Source organism: Lutjanus erythropterus, chromosome 20 (assembly GCF_056507025.1).
Source record: "Lutjanus erythropterus isolate fLutEry1 chromosome 20, fLutEry1.hap2, whole genome shotgun sequence".
Lineage (NCBI taxonomy): Eukaryota > Metazoa > Chordata > Actinopteri > Lutjaniformes > Lutjanidae > Lutjanus > Lutjanus erythropterus.
The window spans coordinates 35,152,501-35,170,049 of NC_139336.1; the positions used below are offsets into that span (position 1 = coordinate 35,152,501).

The following is a 17,549-nucleotide window of genomic DNA, read 5'->3' on the forward strand; positions in this document are numbered from 1 at the left end:
AAGTTTCAAATGACATATTAGGTTGTTCTTCTCACACTGATGTTCATTCAACTGTTCAATTTCCTCATCAGTTTGGTGTTAATTAGTTATTTGATGATATAAAAAGGAAGTTTCACATCATGATTGGCTGCTGAGCTCTGTGTGGGCGGGGCCTTATACCGTGGCTCCACCCCGATCGCTACTGCACAGACTCTGGCTCCAAATGACATCACCAGAAAAAGATGGCGGCGCTCGTATCAGAGATATTTCAGACCCATCTTTGTTTAGTTGGAGGAAGATGAGATGTGGCGGCCATCTTTGTTTACAGTCTGTGGTTTCAACTGAAACATTTCACAGGATGCCTCAACTCCTCTTCCTTCACTTCAGCTCAGTTCAGATGCCACACTGTCAGTGTAGCTGTTAGCTTAGCTTAGCATAAAGACTGGGAGCTGGGGAAACTGTTAGCCTAGCTTAGCAGAAAGGCTAAAAGCAGGGGAAAATGTTAGCGTAGCACAACCACCTTCAACACCACCAGGTCAGACTTCCTGATGTCATTTCCTGCCTTCAAACAAAATGTGTTGGTGGTGGTTGTGTGTCACCATGGAAACGCAGTGTCTCTTTCTGGTCCAGCATGAAAGCATGAACTCACGATCCTGTGTTGTTTAAATCCTGAAAGCTGATTGGTCAGCTGACAGCTCAACGTGTCTCCTGCTGCTGAACACCTCCCAACGTCGTCAGCCAACAAAATAAACCACTTTGTACGTGTATAAAGTTGTAAAAATGAAATAAAGTTATATGTATTAATGTAGATTTAGATTAAATTATATGTGATGAATAAATATTTAAATCATTATTCAAGTGAAATGAGTGAAGAATAAATGAATCAGTTTAAGCCCAGATGGAATCTGATGTTGATTTTTCAGAATAAATGTTTGGATATTAATGCCAGACACAAAAAAGTTGAAATAAAAGATGATGAAGGTTTGTTCCTTTATAAATTCACTTGTTCTTATTTTGCTGTAAATGTCACATGTTTAAAAAGTTTGTTTCTTCTGAAATGAGAAAACTTTGCTGTAAATTTGTTTCATCTGAAATAAAATCAGCTGTGTGGTCATGTTGTTTGTTCACTATAAATATATCGGTGTGTATTCAGTCAGTACACAGAAACATTCACACGCCTACAGGAGATTTTAAATAATGAACTAATACAAATGTTAATTTTGTTCAGCACAAGCTGTTTGTTTTGTTTTGTGAAAATATTGAAAATAAGACGCAAAATAGGTTTTTACATAATTGAAACTTATCATGTAAACTTTATATTGTGTATATACGTACATGCACAGATACTGGTATTTATGTTTTAATTTTCTTCTGTACTTTTGTATTAATTAACCTATTTATTTACATTCCCACTTAACATTAATACAAAAAGAATAAAAATGTTCATAATAACCAATGTTTAAATTACTTTACACTACGTGTTTCAGAGTTTTATATTTTGTCAGTTCCGGTCCTTCGTACCAGACGTGTTTCTGAGGGCGGAACCTTTGTGTTGGTTGTTTCCAGTCGGACACAGTTCTTCGACCACCTCCGTGTGTTCTGTCGGTTTAGCTCCGGCTCTTCGGTTTGTTTCTCTGTTTTTTCGTCAGTTTTAGTGGGGTTTTTTTCGGTTAAATCCTCCGCTGTTACCGGACATGTCGAGTGGCGGGAGTTTCGCGGGTGGAGGGAGTTCTTTGTTCTCCGGTTTCCGGGTTCTGGGACTTTATTCAAGCCACGTGCCGCACGCGCTCAGGTACCACAAGAAGCACCGAGAGTTCTACGTGGTGACGGCGGTCGGTAAATGTTTCCACACGTACAACGTAAGAAACTTTGAGTGTAAATGTGACAGAAAATTATAGAATGTTTCCTGCGCTGACAGACGTCACTTTCATATGTGTTTATATACAACATGTCCTTTATATGTTTGTCCTCTGACGGCTTCCGTACAGACTGTCAGCATGTTATCATCAGCTGATTCAGTGGATCGACTCATTCTCGTGCTATTTTCATTTTAACTGTTGTTATTATTATTGTTGTTGTTAATGATGATGATGATGATGATAATAATAATAATAATAATAATAATAATAATAATAATAATAATAATAGTAATAATAATAATAATAATAATAATAATAATAATAATAATAACAGTCTCCATCTCCTGAGTCTGTCCACAGATCAGCGGGTTCAAACAGCTAAAAATAAATCCAGCTACAAACCAACAGTGACCCGCTAACCGCTGACTATCAAACAGCTGACTAACATGAGAGCAGTGAAGTGTTTTCTGATGTCTTTAGGTCTAAACGTTTCAATTAAATGTCAGTCACTGCAACACGTCCACACTGTAATTGATCACTGATTGATTCATTGTATTGATAAGCTGATGTGTTGATCACTTTCAGGTCAATAGGTTGGGGATCGTTGCTGTCAGTGAGTAAATTTAAACATTTAAATAATTTTAATTTGTTGATCTGGAAGCTTGTTGCTGTTTTTTTCTGAATAAAAATTATTTTTCATCTCATAAATTCAGAAAAAGTTTTTTTTAATTTTGTGATTGCAACAAACTGCAGTATGATTGGCTGCTGTGTCATGATGTCCTGTGGTGGTTGCCTAGGTAACAGCCTTTCAGATGACATCAGCTGTGTGGCAGCAGACAGGATGTTGGTGTACGCTGCTGCTGGGCGACTCATCAGCGCCTTCGCCAGGAACAAAGAGGTAGAAGAACATTTAAAAAAACTTTTTTTATTGTAATAAAAAAAAAGTTTCAGGTTTGTGTTTGAATTTTGTTTGGAATTTAGTTTTTATTGATGATTTTTGCTGCTGTTTGTTTTTGTTATTCTAAATTTCTACAGATGTTTAAAGTTTTCGAGTATTTTGACCCTGTTTGCTCTCCGTACAGGTGGTGATGAGTTACCATGGACACAGACAGGATGTGCGTCTGCTGCTCCCTCTTGGTGATCAGCTGATCTCTGCTGACAGCGGTGGTGATGTCATCGTGTGGGATGTGCAGGGAGGAGGTGAGGGGGCGGAGCCTCACTCACATTCACTTGTTTCTTTAGTTTGCCTGTGCTGTTACCCATCATGCCTTGCTCTCTGTCTCTCTCAGACATTTACCTGCGGCTGCAGTTTGACCCCGCCTCCTTTGACGTGTCGGCCATGATGCACCCAAGCACGTACCTAAACAAAGTGCTGCTGGGAAGCTCCCAGGGTGCACTGCAGCTCTGGAACATCAAAACCAGGTTAGCAAGTTAGAATCCAGGCTAATGCGTCTCCAGATATCCTGTCAGCACACACAATGACATCATTGTGACATCATCAGCTCATGTTTATTGATTAATCATGACGTCATCAGGTGGTGTGTAGAGGCTGTAGCTCATCCTGTTGTTTTCTTGTTTGTTTGTGTATTTTCAGTAAGTTGTTGTTCACGTTCTCCGGCTGGTCAGCAGGAGTCACTGTTCTGCAGCAGGTCAGTGTCTCTAAAAGAACTTAGAACCACGTGTTGTTGTTGTTTTTTTAATATTTTGATAAATATTCACTAAACAAACAAATCACACCGTTTGCTTGTATTTATTTGACTCATATTTATAAAAATATATATATTTGTAAAAATATACTTAAAATGTATTAAAATCTGTTCCTTAATTGACAAAAGTATTAAATTCTAAATAAAAATACGACATTTAATAAAAATGATTAAAAAAAAGTCAACATTTATTTATTGTGAATTGAGCTGAATGTTAGAGCTTTTATTTTGAAAAGAACTAATCAGTCCTAATTATTTTTATTATTTAAATATTAAAAACTTCATTCCAGAGTCCCGCGGTGGATGTGGTCGGAATTGGCACGGCAACAGGTCGCATCATCATTCATAACATCCGATTAGATGAGACGCTGATGAGCTTCACACAGGACTGGGGACCAATCAGCTCGCTCGCTTTCAGAACAGGTACAGGTGGTTGACATGGTGGTATAGTCGACGTTTCCATGGTAACAGGCATGTTAAATACAGTAACTTGTAAACACAGATTAACTTGGACTGACTTGGCGTTTTTCTATAATCAATGAATCGATACTTAAAAATCCTAAAAAAAAACGCCTCTTTGTTTATTGCTATTCAGTGGTCATAACAACAACAACAGTAGTGATAAAAAAAATGATGTCATAAGTGTATAACATGATACAGTGTAACCGTGGTAACCTGAGTGTGAAGTGTTTCGGATCAGTGATCAACAAATATTAATGATTATTGATCAATCATTCGATAACGAGGGTCGTCTCCTCTCTGTCAGATGGTCCTCCCATTATGGCGTCCGGCAGTCCTCAGGGCCACATTGCATTCTGGGATCTGGAGCGCCGCCAGCTGGTCACTCAGCAGAGACACGCCCACAGTACAGCTGTCGCCGCAGCAACCTTCCTGCATGGAGAACCGCTGTTGGTCACCAATGGAGCCGACAACGCCATCAAGGTAAAACAAACAAACACACAGAAAGATAAACATGAGAGTAATCAATGATTCCCTTCAAAGCGATCAGTTATCACAGACACTACACAAACATAAAATCCTTTTCATTGATAATCTATCAATCATTTTTTGCAGGTGTGGATATTCGACCAGGAGGGGGGCGGGGCCAGATTGCTGCGGAGTCGTCAGGGCCACAGTGCCCCACCCACCACCATCTGTCACCATGGCAATGATGGGAAAAACATCCTCAGTGCTGGTAAATAAACATCTTCATCATTTGTATATAATATTTATTTTAATGTATTTGATATAATTATTTCATCATATCAGTCATGTGTTGTCTTATTAAATTATTTTTATTTATTTGCTTTTTTTTTAAACCTAATTTCATGAAGTTATAAAACAAAATGTTTATTTTCTTCATGATTTGTATATTTGAACTGAGTTGTTTACATTTTGTTTGTTGGTAGAAGAATGTAAACAGAGTTTTGTCGCTGCCCCCTGCAGGTCAGGACGGGACGCTGCAGTCTTTCTCCACCGTCCACGAGCGTTTCAACAAGAACCTCGGTCACGGTCAGTTCAGCCCCCAACCAGACTCTCCGACTCACAGGCTGCTGTTTGATTTGGTATCCATGGTAACAGCCAATCAGAGCTTATGGCATAAAAGAGGAAGACTGCTGCTTTTTGACTTTATGATTTATTTAATATCAGAAGAAGTTGATTGATCGCTTCATTATAGCTGAACCGATAGACCAGTTCTCAGCTAATCAGACGAGGTCTCATATTATGTCTGTGTTTGTTTGTGTCTGTCTGTGTTTGTCTGTGTGTCTGTTTGTCTGTGTCTGTCTGTGTCTGTCTGTGTCTGTCTGTGTTTGTCTGTGTGTCTGTGTTTGTCTGTGTCTGTCTGTGTCTGTCTGTGTCCGTCTGTGTGTCTCTGTGTCTGTCTGTGTCTCTGTGTGTGTCTGTGTCTCTGTGTTTGTCTGTGTCTGTCTGTGTTTGTCTGTGTCTGTCTGTCTGTGTCTGTCTGTGTTTCTGTGTTTGTCTGTGTCTGTCTGTGTCTCTGTGTTTGTCTGTGTCTGTCTGTGTTTATCTGTGTCTGTCTGTGTCTCTGTGTTTGTCTGTGTTGGTCTGTGTCTCTGTGTTTGTCTGTGTCTGTCTGTGTCTCTGTGTTTGTCTGTGTCTGTCTGTGTCTCTGTGTCTGTCTGTGTCTCTGTGTTTGTCTGTGTCTGTCTGTGTTTATCTGTGTCTGTCTGTGTCTCTGTGTCTGTCTGTGTCTCTGTGTTTGTCTGTGTCTGTCTGTGTTTATCTGTGTCTGTCTGTGTCTCTGTGTCTGTCTGTGTCTCTGTGTCTCTGTGTCTGTCTGTGTCTGTCTGTGTCTGTCTGTGTCTCTGTGTGTCTCCAGGCTCCATCAACAAGAAGAAAGAGCAGAAGAAGAAGAAGGGGTTGTCCTATGAGGCGCTGCGTCTTCCTGCCATCACGTCATTTTCCTCTGGTGAGTCGCACACGGAAGTCGAAAATATAGAATTAAAGCACATGGACCTGTTCTCTCTGTCGATTGGCTGATGGACCTGTTCTCTCTGTCGATTGGCTGATGGACCTGTTCTCTCTGTCGATTGGCTGATGGACCTGTTCTCTCTGTTGATTGGCTGATGGACCTGTTCTTTCTCTGTGTTTATTGGCAGCTGCTGCTCGTCAGTCAGACTGGGATGGCATTGTCGCGTGTCATCGTGGTCGCCTAGCAACCACCACATGGAACTACCAGCGATGCACCATGGGAGCTCACCATCTGCAGCCGCCAGTCACGCATAGGGATGCCATTGCTACGGTAACCCTATCCTCACACCTGTTTTTCTCTAAGCCCCACCCCCATATCTTTGATACTCATGTGACTTTCTGTCCCTGTTCCCAGGCTGTCGACATCACTTCCTGTGGCAATTTTGCTGTGGTTGGCTCGTCATGTGGCCGCGTCGACGTCTATAACCTGCAGTCTGGTCTGCATCGTGGTTGCTATGGCGATGATGAGAAAGGTTTGTTCACCTGTTCTTGCCTGTGATTGGTCCATTCTGTGTGTTTCTGTCTGTCATTAACCCCGCCCCCTCTGTTTCAGCTCACAGTGGGACTGTGCGAGGGGTCGCCACAGACACACTGAACCAGCTGACACTCACCGCAGGCTCTGATTGGCTGCTCAAGTTCTGGCGCTTCAAGACTAAGAAACAGGAAGAACAGCTGAAGCTAAACGCTGCACCAGCTAGCATGAAGCTACACAGAGACAGGTAGCTTACTGTTAGCATGATGCTACACAGAGACAGGTAGCTAATAGTTAGCATGACGCTACACAGAGACAGGTAGCTAACAGTTAGCATGACGCTACACAGAGACAGGTAGCTTACTGTTAGCAGGATGCTACACAGAGACAGGTAGCTTACTGTTAGCATGAAGCTACACAGAGACAGGTAGCTAACAGTTAGCATGACGCTACACAGAGACAGGTAGCTAACAGTTAGCATGACGCTACACAGAGACAGGTTGCTTACTGTTAGCATGATGCTACACAGAGACAGGTAGCTTACTGTTAGCATGAAGCTACACAGAGACAGGTAGCTAACAGTTAGCATGATGCTACACAGAGACAGGTAGCTAATAGTTAGCATGACGCTACACAGAGACAGGTAGCTAACAGTTAGCATGACGCTACACAGAGACAGGTAGCTTACTGTTAGCATGATGCTACACAGAGACAGGTAGCTAACAGTTAGCATGACGCTACACAGAGACAGGTAGCTAACAGTTAGCATGACGCTACACAGGGACAGGTAGCTAACAGTTAGCATGAGGTTAAACAGACAGGTAGCTAACAGTTAGCATGACGTTAAACAGACAGGTAGCTAACATTGTTGTGCTTTTTTTTATGTTAGCGGGATGTTGGCATTACCACTGGACGACTTCTCTCTGCTTGTGGTTGACATAGAAACAAGACGGGTTGTCAGGAAGTTTGCAGGTCACCATGGAAACATCAACGACATGGTGGGTCCAGGAAAGCTAAAACGGCTAACCACCTGCTAATGATGCTCACTATAAACTAACACGCTAACAGTTAGCACCTGGTAGACCCTGTGTTATATATTTCTTTCAGACATTCAGCCCCGATGGCCGCTGGCTGGTTACCGTGGCGATGGACTGCACCATTCGTACCTGGGATCTCCCCTCTGGATGGTACGATCCTAACAAAAAGCTTTAATCACTTATTTAAATGATTTTCGTCTTTGGACCTTTTTATTCTGATTATTATTCTAATTCAATTATTAATTATTCTTTCTTCTTCTCTCGTCAGTCTTGTCGACTGTTTCCTGGTTGCCATGGCGCCGGTGGGTGTGTCCTTGTCACCGACTGGAGACTTCCTGGCGACAGCTCATGTTGACAGTCTGGGTGTTTACCTCTGGTCTGAACCAATCACCTCTCAGAATTTTAATGAGTCTGACTCCCAACCAGTCACATTTTAGTGTTTAGTTACAGCAGCCAATCCAATAGCTTGAGTTTGATGACATCACTGGTGTGAGTTTGAGTTGTTGTCAACTGATCTCATGCAGCAGCCAATCACAGTGCAGTTCTCCTTCTTCAGGACCAATAAGAGTCTGTGTGGGCCAGTGGGGCTCCGCCCCCTTCCAGCTGATTACCAACCAGCTGTGGAGACGCTGCCGGGCGTCACCGCGGACGAGTCCGAGCTGGAAGTGACTTCAGAAGAGGTGGATGATGCTTACCAATCAGTAGATCAGTTGGGGGCGGAGCTTGTGACTCTGTCTCTGCTGCCAGAGTCTCGATGGACGAGTCTGCTGCACCTGGACGCCATCAAGGTGAGATCGAGTCCGAGTCCTGAGGTCCTCATGTCAAACCATCAAAATACAACACAAATATTAAATATTAATTCAATTATAGGTCTTATTAAATAAATAACAGACACTTCCTGCTTTCATCGCTGCACTTATAATAATATATAATATTAAATAAATCAATATCAGTGATTAAATCATGGATGGTTGGAAACAATCAAACGGCATCATTTGATTGGTTGTGTGTGTTGTTTGCAGAGGAGGAATAAACCTGTAGCGCCCCCTGCTGCTCCAGCTGCTGCTCCCTTCTTCCTGCCAACACTTCCTGGTCTCACGCCACGATTCACGTCGCCCTCGGCAACCGAACAGGAAACACAGGTACAGCTTTTTTTTCTTCTTCTTTTATTTCTTAAGTCTCCAATGGATGAATGACTAATCAATAATTCTGTTGTTGTTCTAGTCGAAGGTGTTGCGTTGGGGTTTGTTGTCTCAGAGGTCAGAGTTCAGCTCTGCTCTGGAATCAGCTCTACAGTCTGGATCATGTGAGTCATAAATCATTATAATTACTAATAACTGATAATAATGATTACAGCTGCAGTGATTATTTTCATTGTTGAATGAATGAATGTCTGTATTATTGATTAATTAGTCAAATGCAGAACAGGTGTGAACACGTTCAGCGACTCGCTGGATCCTCGTGTTCCACGTCTTTCTGTCAGTTACATTCTGACAGAACGCACAACTTATTGCGAGGGAACGTAAAAGATATCGTGAGGAACCTCAGAGTTTTTTGTGGGGTGGAACACGCAGACCTGTTTCTGACATCGGCGGGTTTGTTTTGCAGAGACGTTCTTCGTTCTTAAGTTCTAATAGAATGTGCTGCTGTTCTTGATTGAAATTGTTGAGATGGAACTTTTTTTTTTCAATAAAACTCAGACTGTTTCTCACCGTCGTTTTACTGTGTGTGTGTGTGTCTGTGTCTGTGTCTGTGTCTGTGTGTGTGTGTCTGTCTGTGTGTGTGTCTGTGTCTGTGTCTGTGTCTGTGTGTCTGTGTCTGTGTCTGTCTGTGTGTCTGTGTGTCTGTGTCTGTGTCTGTGTCTGTCTGTGTGTCTGTGTGTCTGTGTGTGTGTGTCTGTGTGTGTCTCTGCGTGTGTGTGTCTGTCTGTGTCTGTGTCTGTGTCTGTGTGTCTGTGTGTCTGTGTCTGTGTCTGTGTCTGTGTCTGTCTGTGTGTCTGTGTGTGTGTGTCTGTGTGTGTCTCTGTGTGTGTGTGTGTGTGTGTGTCTCTGCGTGTGTGTGTGTGTGTGTGTGTGTGTCTGTGTGTGTGTGTCTGTGTGTGTGTGTCTGTGTGTGTCTCTGCGTGTGTGTGTGTCTGTGTCTGTGTCTGTGTGTGTGTGTCTGTGTGTGTCTCTGCGTGTGTGTGTCTGTGTGTGTCTCTGCGTGTGTGTGTGTCTGTGTCTGTGTCTGTGTCTGTGTGTGTGTGTCTGTGTCTGTGTGTGTGTGTGTGTGTGTGTGTGTGTGTGTGTGTGTGTCTGTGTGTGTGTGTGTGTGTGTGTGTGTGTGTCTGTGTCTGTGTGTGTGTGTCTCTGCGTGTGTGTGTCTGTGTGTGTCTCTGCGTGTGTGTGTGTCTGTGTCTGTGTCTGTGTGTCTGTGTCTGTGTGTGTGTGTGTGTGTGTGTGTGTGTGTCTGTGTCTGTGTGTGTCTGTGTGTGTGTGTGTGTGTGTGTGTCTGTCTGTGTGTGTGTGTCTGTGTGTGTCTCTGCGTGTGTGTGTCTGTGTGTGTCTCTGCGTGTGTGTGTCTGTGTGTGTCTGTGTGTGTGTGTCTGTGTGTGTCTGCGTGTGTGTGTGTCTGTGTGTGTGTGTCTGTGTCTGTGTGTGTGTGTGTGTCTGTGTCTGTGTGTGTCTCTGCGTGTGTGTGTGTCTGTGTCTGTGTCTGTGTCTGTGTGTGTGTGTGTGTGTCTCTGCGTGTGTGTGTGTCTGTGTGTGTGTGTCTGTGTCTGTGTCTGTGTCTGTGTGTGTGTGTGTGTCTCTGCGTGTGTGTTTGTGTTTGTGTCTGTGTCTGTGTGTGTGTGTGTCTGTGTGTGTGTGTCTGTGTGTGTCTCTGCGTGTGTGTGTCTGTGTGTGTCTCTGCGTGTGTGTGTCTCTGCGTGTGTGTGTGTGTGTGTGTGTGTGTCTCTGCGTGTGTGTGTGTCTGTGTGTGTGTGTGTGTGTGTGTGTGTGTGTGTGTGTGTGTGTCTGTGTGCCTGCAGTTGATCACCCGGTGCGTCTCCTGAAGGATTGTGGGCCGGCGGCACTTTCTGTTGAGCTCACTGGTCTGACATCAGAGGGGGGCGGAGCCAGCAGCCTCCTGGTTGCCTTCATTCAAATGATTGACAGCATGTTGGCCAGTGGGCGGGACTTTGATCTGGCTCACGCTTACCTGGCACTTTTCCTAAAGGTCAGCCAATCAGAGCGCATATTTGAACTTGAAGCATCAAGTCTTTCTTACAAAATTCTTTCCTCCATTTCCTGTTTGTCATCAGTTTGTTGTTTTGTTTTTCAGCTCCACCTCCGCTCGCTGTCACAGGACTCTGTCGCCATGGCAGCGCTGCTCCGTCTCGCCTCCCGTCTGGAGGCAGGGTGGACGGAGCTACGGGCATCATTTGACCAATCACTGTGTCTGCTGTCGTATGCCAAGAGCGCACTGCTGTGACACACACACACACACACACACACACACACACACACACACACACACACACACACACACACACACACACACACACACAGAGTTTTGTATTAAAGTGTTTGATGTTGAATCATCAGTTTGTGTGTTTTTAATATTTTAACAGTTTTTAAGACAAAGTGACATCACAGAGTTTAATGTTCATGTCATCAGCTGATTACTGAGCAGTCAGTGACAGGAAGTGATGTCAGATTGTCCACCAGAGGGCGTTGGCAGACGCCGGAGATGAGATTTATTCTGAACATGTCAAAGAAGAAAAGAAGAGACGTGTTGATCAGCAGAATCAGTTTATTTCATCAGGAGACAAAATCATAATTATGAGATTACAAAGTTGTAATAATAATACAGTCAAAGTTATATTTAAAAAAATCTTGCATTTTTGATTAAAAAACGTTAATTCTGAGTTTAAAAATTCTAATTGTGACGGTGTGGTTCAGTATGTTTGGATGTTTTAATCTGAAGGACACGGAGACGTCGCAGGTCAAACGTTTTTCCTGAAGACATCAGGTTCTTATTAAAGTTCTATCAGTGGAATTTCACTTGTCTTCAGTCATTAAATCTTTAACAACATGTCAAAAAGCCGACATCCTGAGGTGAGAGTGATGTTTGTGTTGTTGTCCACATGGTGACGCCGCAGTTCAGAAAACTCTGTTTTTATTTGTTCATTTATTTCCATCTTTTTGAAGGTCGGGGCAGATTAAAGCTGCAGGAGGCACAACTTTAAACCTTTTATTAGCTTTTCAAACAGTTCAGTAAGTTTAGTTAATGCTGTCTTTTTAAAAGAGTTTATGTTTTAAGTTTTTAACAAACTGTTTTTAAAAAATAAAAACCATCTCGTTCTTCCTCATTGATTCAGCCTCTTTGTTTCTCCTGTTACATGTTTATTCATGTTTGTATTCAAATAAATTCATCATGAGGATATTTAATAGAAAAAATTATTGTTTTAAAAAAATAAAGATCACAATGACAAAATTAAGTAAAATTCTGAAAAAATAAGCACAATATTACAAAGAAAGAAAAATAACTGATAGCAACATAAGTTGTCAAGATAAGTAAAAAAAAAAAAGTTAATGTGAAAATGAGAAAATTCAGATCAGGAGCAAAAATAAAAAATAAAAAAGAGAGAGAGAGAGACTGCTGAAGTCTTTATCATCACGTCTGAAGGCTTATAAATCCTTTATGTCACATTATTACTGTGACACATAAAGTCACAGTAATAATGTGACTTTATGTGTCACAGCTGTTCATATAAACTTTGTTTGAGTCAAAGATCAACAGAAGAATCATTTGGATTTGAATGATGAAGATGATGAACATGATGAAAATGATGAAGATGATGAACATGATGAAAATGATGAATATGATGAAACATGATGAAGATGATGAACATGATGAAAATGATGAATATGATGAAACATGATGAAGATGATGAAAATGATGAATATGATGAAACATGATGAAGATGATGAACATGATGAAGATGATGAAACATGATGAAGATGATGAACATGATGAATATGATGAAACATGATGAAGATGATGAACATGATGAAAATGATGAATATGATGAAACATGATGAAGATGATGAACATGATGAAGATGATGAAACATGATGAACATGATGAACATGATGAACATGATGAATATGATGAAACATGATGAACATGATGAAGATGATGAACATGATGAAACATGATGAAGATGATGAACATGATGAAGATGATGAAAATGATGAATATGACAAACATGATGAAAATGACGAACATGATGAAGATGATGAACATGATGAAACATGATGAAAATGATGAACATGATGAATATGATGAAAATGATGAATATGACAAACATGATGAAAATGACGAACATGATGAACATGATGAAAATGATGAACATGATGAAAATGATGAATATGACAAACATGATGAACATGATGAAGATGATGAACATGATGAATATGATGAATATGATGAACATGATGAAACATGATGAATATGATGAACATGATGAATATGATGAACATGATGAAGATGATGAATATGATGAACATGATGAATATGACAAACATGATGAAAATGACGAACATGATGAACATGATGAACATGATGAAACATGATGAAGATGATGAACATGATGAACATGATGAAGATGATGAAGATGATGAAGATGATGAACATGATGAACATGATGAAACATGATGAAGATGATGAAGATGATGAAACATGATGAAGATGATGAAACATGATGAAAATGATGAAAATGATGAAAATGATGAAGATGATGAAGATGATGAAGATGAAGATGAATTTCTCTTGTCACACCTGAGCGGGTTGACAGGTGAGCCGCTGTCTCTATGGACTTCATTCTTTTTCTCATTATTTTTCTGCTCGCTACACGAACGCTGTTTTTTTTTTTACGTCATGGGAATGAGACTGAAGAACCAATGATCTTCGCGTTGCATTCACAGACGGCTCGGACAAATCCCTCTCATTCTACCTCATGGTCATGTGACCTCACAGACTCTGTGTGATATTTGATATTTGGCCTTTAATTGATTTTGATGTTCTATTTTTGGTAAATTGTTGATTTTCCTATTGATTCATTCTATTTTAAATGTTATTGTTTGTTGATTTGTTTTTCTTGTAAGTCTGATTCCAGATAAGTTGGGACTCTGTAATGTCATGAATGAGTGTATATTTACAAAAACCAATAAAGTTTATCAGTTTGAATGTTTGGAGCTTCAGTACTGAGTCTGAGGATTCTGAACAAATCATTTTTATGAGGAGATTTCTGTGAAATGCAGCTCCTGTTTTACATACAGAAGAAAAGTGTTAAATTATTGAATTCATTCTTTCTCAAACTAACCTCAGAGGAGGAGGAGGCGCCTCTTAGCCAATAGCAGCGGAGCAGGAAGTGACAGTCAGCTGATAAACACGCCGTTTGGGGGAACCTTTCTTCACATGTCCACAAGCTGCTGACTCCTTCATGACTGCTCAGGTGAGTGTCTGAACTCACCTGTGAGACCAACACGTCAGTTTAATGACGCTGTGTTCAGGATGCAGCAGACACCAGACTCCGTTAACGTTTCCACTTCATTTAACGCCGCTCCGCTTCCTGACGGACGTCCGGTCAAAACGCTTTAACGTGGGTCTGAGTGTGAGCTGGTTGGTGGTGAGGACGCCGAACTGAAGTCCAGTCATCTCTTCATATAATTAAGTGTTTCTCGTTTCGTTTATTCGTTACTGAGAGAAAAATTGTGTTGATGACGGAAAATGTTTAATGTCAAGACTTCCAAAGGGAGATTTGCAGCAGCTGATTTCAGTGTCATGGCTGATCGCTCACGCGCTGCCTGTGGTGAGAAGGACGAGGAGGTTCAGGACCTGATCACAGCCTCACTGATCTGATCGATCGATCCCTGACTGGCAGGAACAGATCCAGGAACAGATCCAGGAACAGATCCAGGAACAGATCCAGGAACAGTCCACATGAATGAATGAATTCAACATGATACAGATGCAGAATGAAGAAAGAGACAGAGAGTATAACGTCATCATGTTTCTGTCAAACCGAAGTCGTGTCTTATTGTTATTATTTTATTATTGTTGTTGTTGTATATTATCATTGCTAGCATAACAATAATAACAATAATAACAATAATAATAATAATAATGTTAATAATAATAATAATAATAATAATAATAATATCATTGTTATTGATTGTCGTCCAGCTCAGTGTTCTGGACCACAGAATGATGGATTATCTGCTCTTTGATTCTGACTCTGTTTCTATCAGATTTATATTGATTTGGTGACATCATCAGAGGACTCACAGACTGGTTAAAACCAAAAAGAAAAAAAAACATGGCTGCCACAATGTCAGAATATCAGCAGGAACTCATATTAGAAGAACAGAGTGCTAATATGAGCAGAACGTTCTCTGTGTTCTTCTCCAGGTGTGTGTGTTGTACTTCGCCAAGAGCGTGGAGCTGACTGGAGTGAAGGAGGAGCAGATAGTTGCCGTGCCGACACCAATCAGCAGCCAGGACCTCTGGAAACTGTTGCTACAGCGACACCCGAGGTACTGTGACGTTTGAGTCTCTTAGTTTCATCTCTAAGTCAATTATCAGACTATTGGCAAATAGCTTAAAGGGACAGTTCACACTAAATCCAAACTCCATATCTGTGCTCTTAAGTGAAGCGTTGTTTATCTGTGGAGACAATAAGACCATGAGCTGGTTACTCCGGGTCAGTGGCAGACCTCGCTGTGAGCAGGAGGAACTACTTTCTTTAAACCAAACTACAGCCACCAGCCGTTTCACTGTGCAGGCGGAGGCGTGCACCTCCTCATGGAGGAGAGGCTCAGGATGTGATTATTCATGGTATCGTCCTCAGCTGAACTGTGACGTAAAAAGTTATTTACTGTTAATGTTTAGATGTGATTTACAGACGAGTCTAAAGTCCTCGGTCTTTACTGCAGTCCAAACTAGAAGTACTGAGTCAACCTGTTTACTGCAGTAAAAGTGAAAATACAGCCTCTGAAACATCCTCAGAGTATAAAAGTGACAGGACGTCTCTTTGTCACGTCTTTTATGTTGTTTTCATTATTTTTGTCTTGTTACATCTTTCACATTGTCTTTGGTTTTATTATGTGTTTTGTCTGTTTTTTGTCCTTTTCATTTTTTGTTGATTTTCGTCTCTCATCTCGTTTTTGTCTGCCACATTTTTTGTCTTGCTGTCTTTTATATCATTTTTTTTATTATGTCTTTTCTGTCTCTGTCTCAGAGATTTTCAATTTTCAGTTTTTCATTTAAAAAAAAAAATGATATAGAGATTTTTTTCTCATTTCATTTCGTGCAGATTCATTACATAAAATGAATTAAAACCCATTTAATTTACAGCTCTGTACCAGTGCTGGATCGGCCAGTGAGGTCCGGCTCTGAGGCCACAACACCTTGTTAAGTTTGTTGAAAAAGAAAAACAATAAGTCCAAACCAACAACAAAGAAAAGTTCACTGGAGGGAGAGCAAGTCCTGCTATTTAGAGTTTATTGATCTCTGAGGTGCAGCAAATCCAATAAACTCGAGTCGATCCTGAGGTCAGACTGAAGAACAAAGACTGAAGAGTCTCCGTCTTTCTCTAACATTTTGAAACGCACTCGAACGTACCGTGTATTTCCTTCCTCATCTCTCTCACAGCCAGAATACAAACAATGTGTACCACCTTCCCATCAGACAGATACTTTCCTTCACTTTGTTTTTTTTTGTCAGTCGGCTTCTCGTCTGCCTCTGACTGAAATCACAAGTTCTCAGTGTGTTCTCTTATCTCTGTTTGGTTCTCATTTAAGAAAGGAACCGCTGACACACGAGAGCAGCAACATAACCAGGGAATGAAATATAGACAGGATGGTGAAAAATTACCACTACACCTGAAAACTCTACTGAAGTACAGTAACTAAGTATTTGTACTCAGTTAGCTGATGCTTTATTAACTGTTTATGAAGCAGTTATAAAGTTTCACAAACATCAGTTGCTCCTTTACAATAAGATGCAGATCATGTTTATAAACAACATTCTTACTGTACGCACAATGTTCAAATATTCAACATCCTGGTAGACTTTCAAAATAAAGGCAATAAAGGATGTTTAGGAAAAGATGATCCTTTGAGGTAAAATAAATACGTTAGTTCATGTATGTAACGTACGTCAGATAATCCAGTCATCAGATGAACAACATCCAGCTATCGACTGCTCCATCTCTCCATGTCATGATTTATTATAAATCATTTGATCATTAATTAATGCTTCATATCGTTCATAAAATGTTGTAATGTGCAACAATAAACTGTTAGTTTACTCATTTAAACAGAATGTGATTATAATCAGCTGTGATACAAAATATTTATTAATTCATTATTATTATCACACAAACTAATGACACAATAACATGAATTACAGCATTACTAATAATTAATCAATAAAATTAATTACATCGTGTCCTTGTCAACAGTGAAATATATTTTAACTGAAGTTTAAAGATCTTTAAGGATGTGTGTGTGTGTGTGTGTGTGTGTGTGTGTGTGTGTGTGTGTGTGTGTGTGTGTATATAGACTCTCAGTCCTGCAGGATCAGGTGGTCTTGGCAGTGCGTCAGCAGTACGTTGCCATCGGCGACCAGGTGGTGACTCTGGGAGACGGGGACGAGGTTGCCGTGGTGCCGCCGCTCAGCGGAGGATAAACGTACACGGTGAGCGACTGATCAAGATAAAGAGCATCAGACCAATCAGATTCATCTGCTTCAACGAGTCGTTCCTTGTTTCTCCTGCAGAAGAGGAAACAAAGGTTGAATGACAATCAAACAACAACAAACAAACAACAACAAACAAACAGCAGTTAAACGATGGTCAAACAATCATAAACAGCAATTAATGGTGATCTAACAACATCCATCAAACATCCATTCGTTCATTTTCTGTAAGCGGTCGTCCTTGAAGGGTCGCGGGCAGCTGCAGCCTATCCCAGCT

At 40.9% G+C, this 17,549-nt stretch overlaps 2 protein-coding genes across 2 annotated transcripts; both read left to right on the top strand.

Moving 5' to 3' along the window:
* The first annotated feature begins 1,528 nt into the window (after positions 1-1,528).
* Positions 1,529-11,111, top strand: wdr36 (WD repeat domain 36). Its single transcript, XM_084746280.1, has 22 exons — positions 1,529-1,838; positions 2,424-2,451; positions 2,636-2,736; positions 2,921-3,038; positions 3,128-3,260; positions 3,433-3,487; positions 3,835-3,967; positions 4,311-4,486; positions 4,619-4,739; positions 4,991-5,056; positions 5,886-5,975; positions 6,166-6,308; positions 6,393-6,510; positions 6,591-6,756; positions 7,399-7,507; positions 7,617-7,696; positions 7,815-7,922; positions 8,103-8,334; positions 8,569-8,688; positions 8,771-8,852; positions 10,557-10,744; positions 10,850-11,111. Exons 1-22 carry the CDS (start codon positions 1,674-1,676, stop codon positions 10,997-10,999), a joined length of 2,682 nt encoding a protein of 893 aa, XP_084602406.1. The 5' UTR covers positions 1,529-1,673; the 3' UTR covers positions 11,000-11,111.
* A 2,771-nt stretch (positions 11,112-13,882) lies between these two features.
* On the top strand, positions 13,883-17,272 carry mocs2 (molybdenum cofactor synthesis 2). Its single transcript, XM_084746595.1, has 3 exons — positions 13,883-14,027; positions 14,984-15,108; positions 17,137-17,272. The coding sequence occupies exons 1-3, from the start codon at positions 14,016-14,018 to the stop codon at positions 17,261-17,263; spliced, it is 264 nt and encodes an 87-aa protein (XP_084602721.1). The 5' UTR covers positions 13,883-14,015; the 3' UTR covers positions 17,264-17,272.
* The last annotated feature ends 277 nt before the right edge of the window (positions 17,273-17,549 follow it).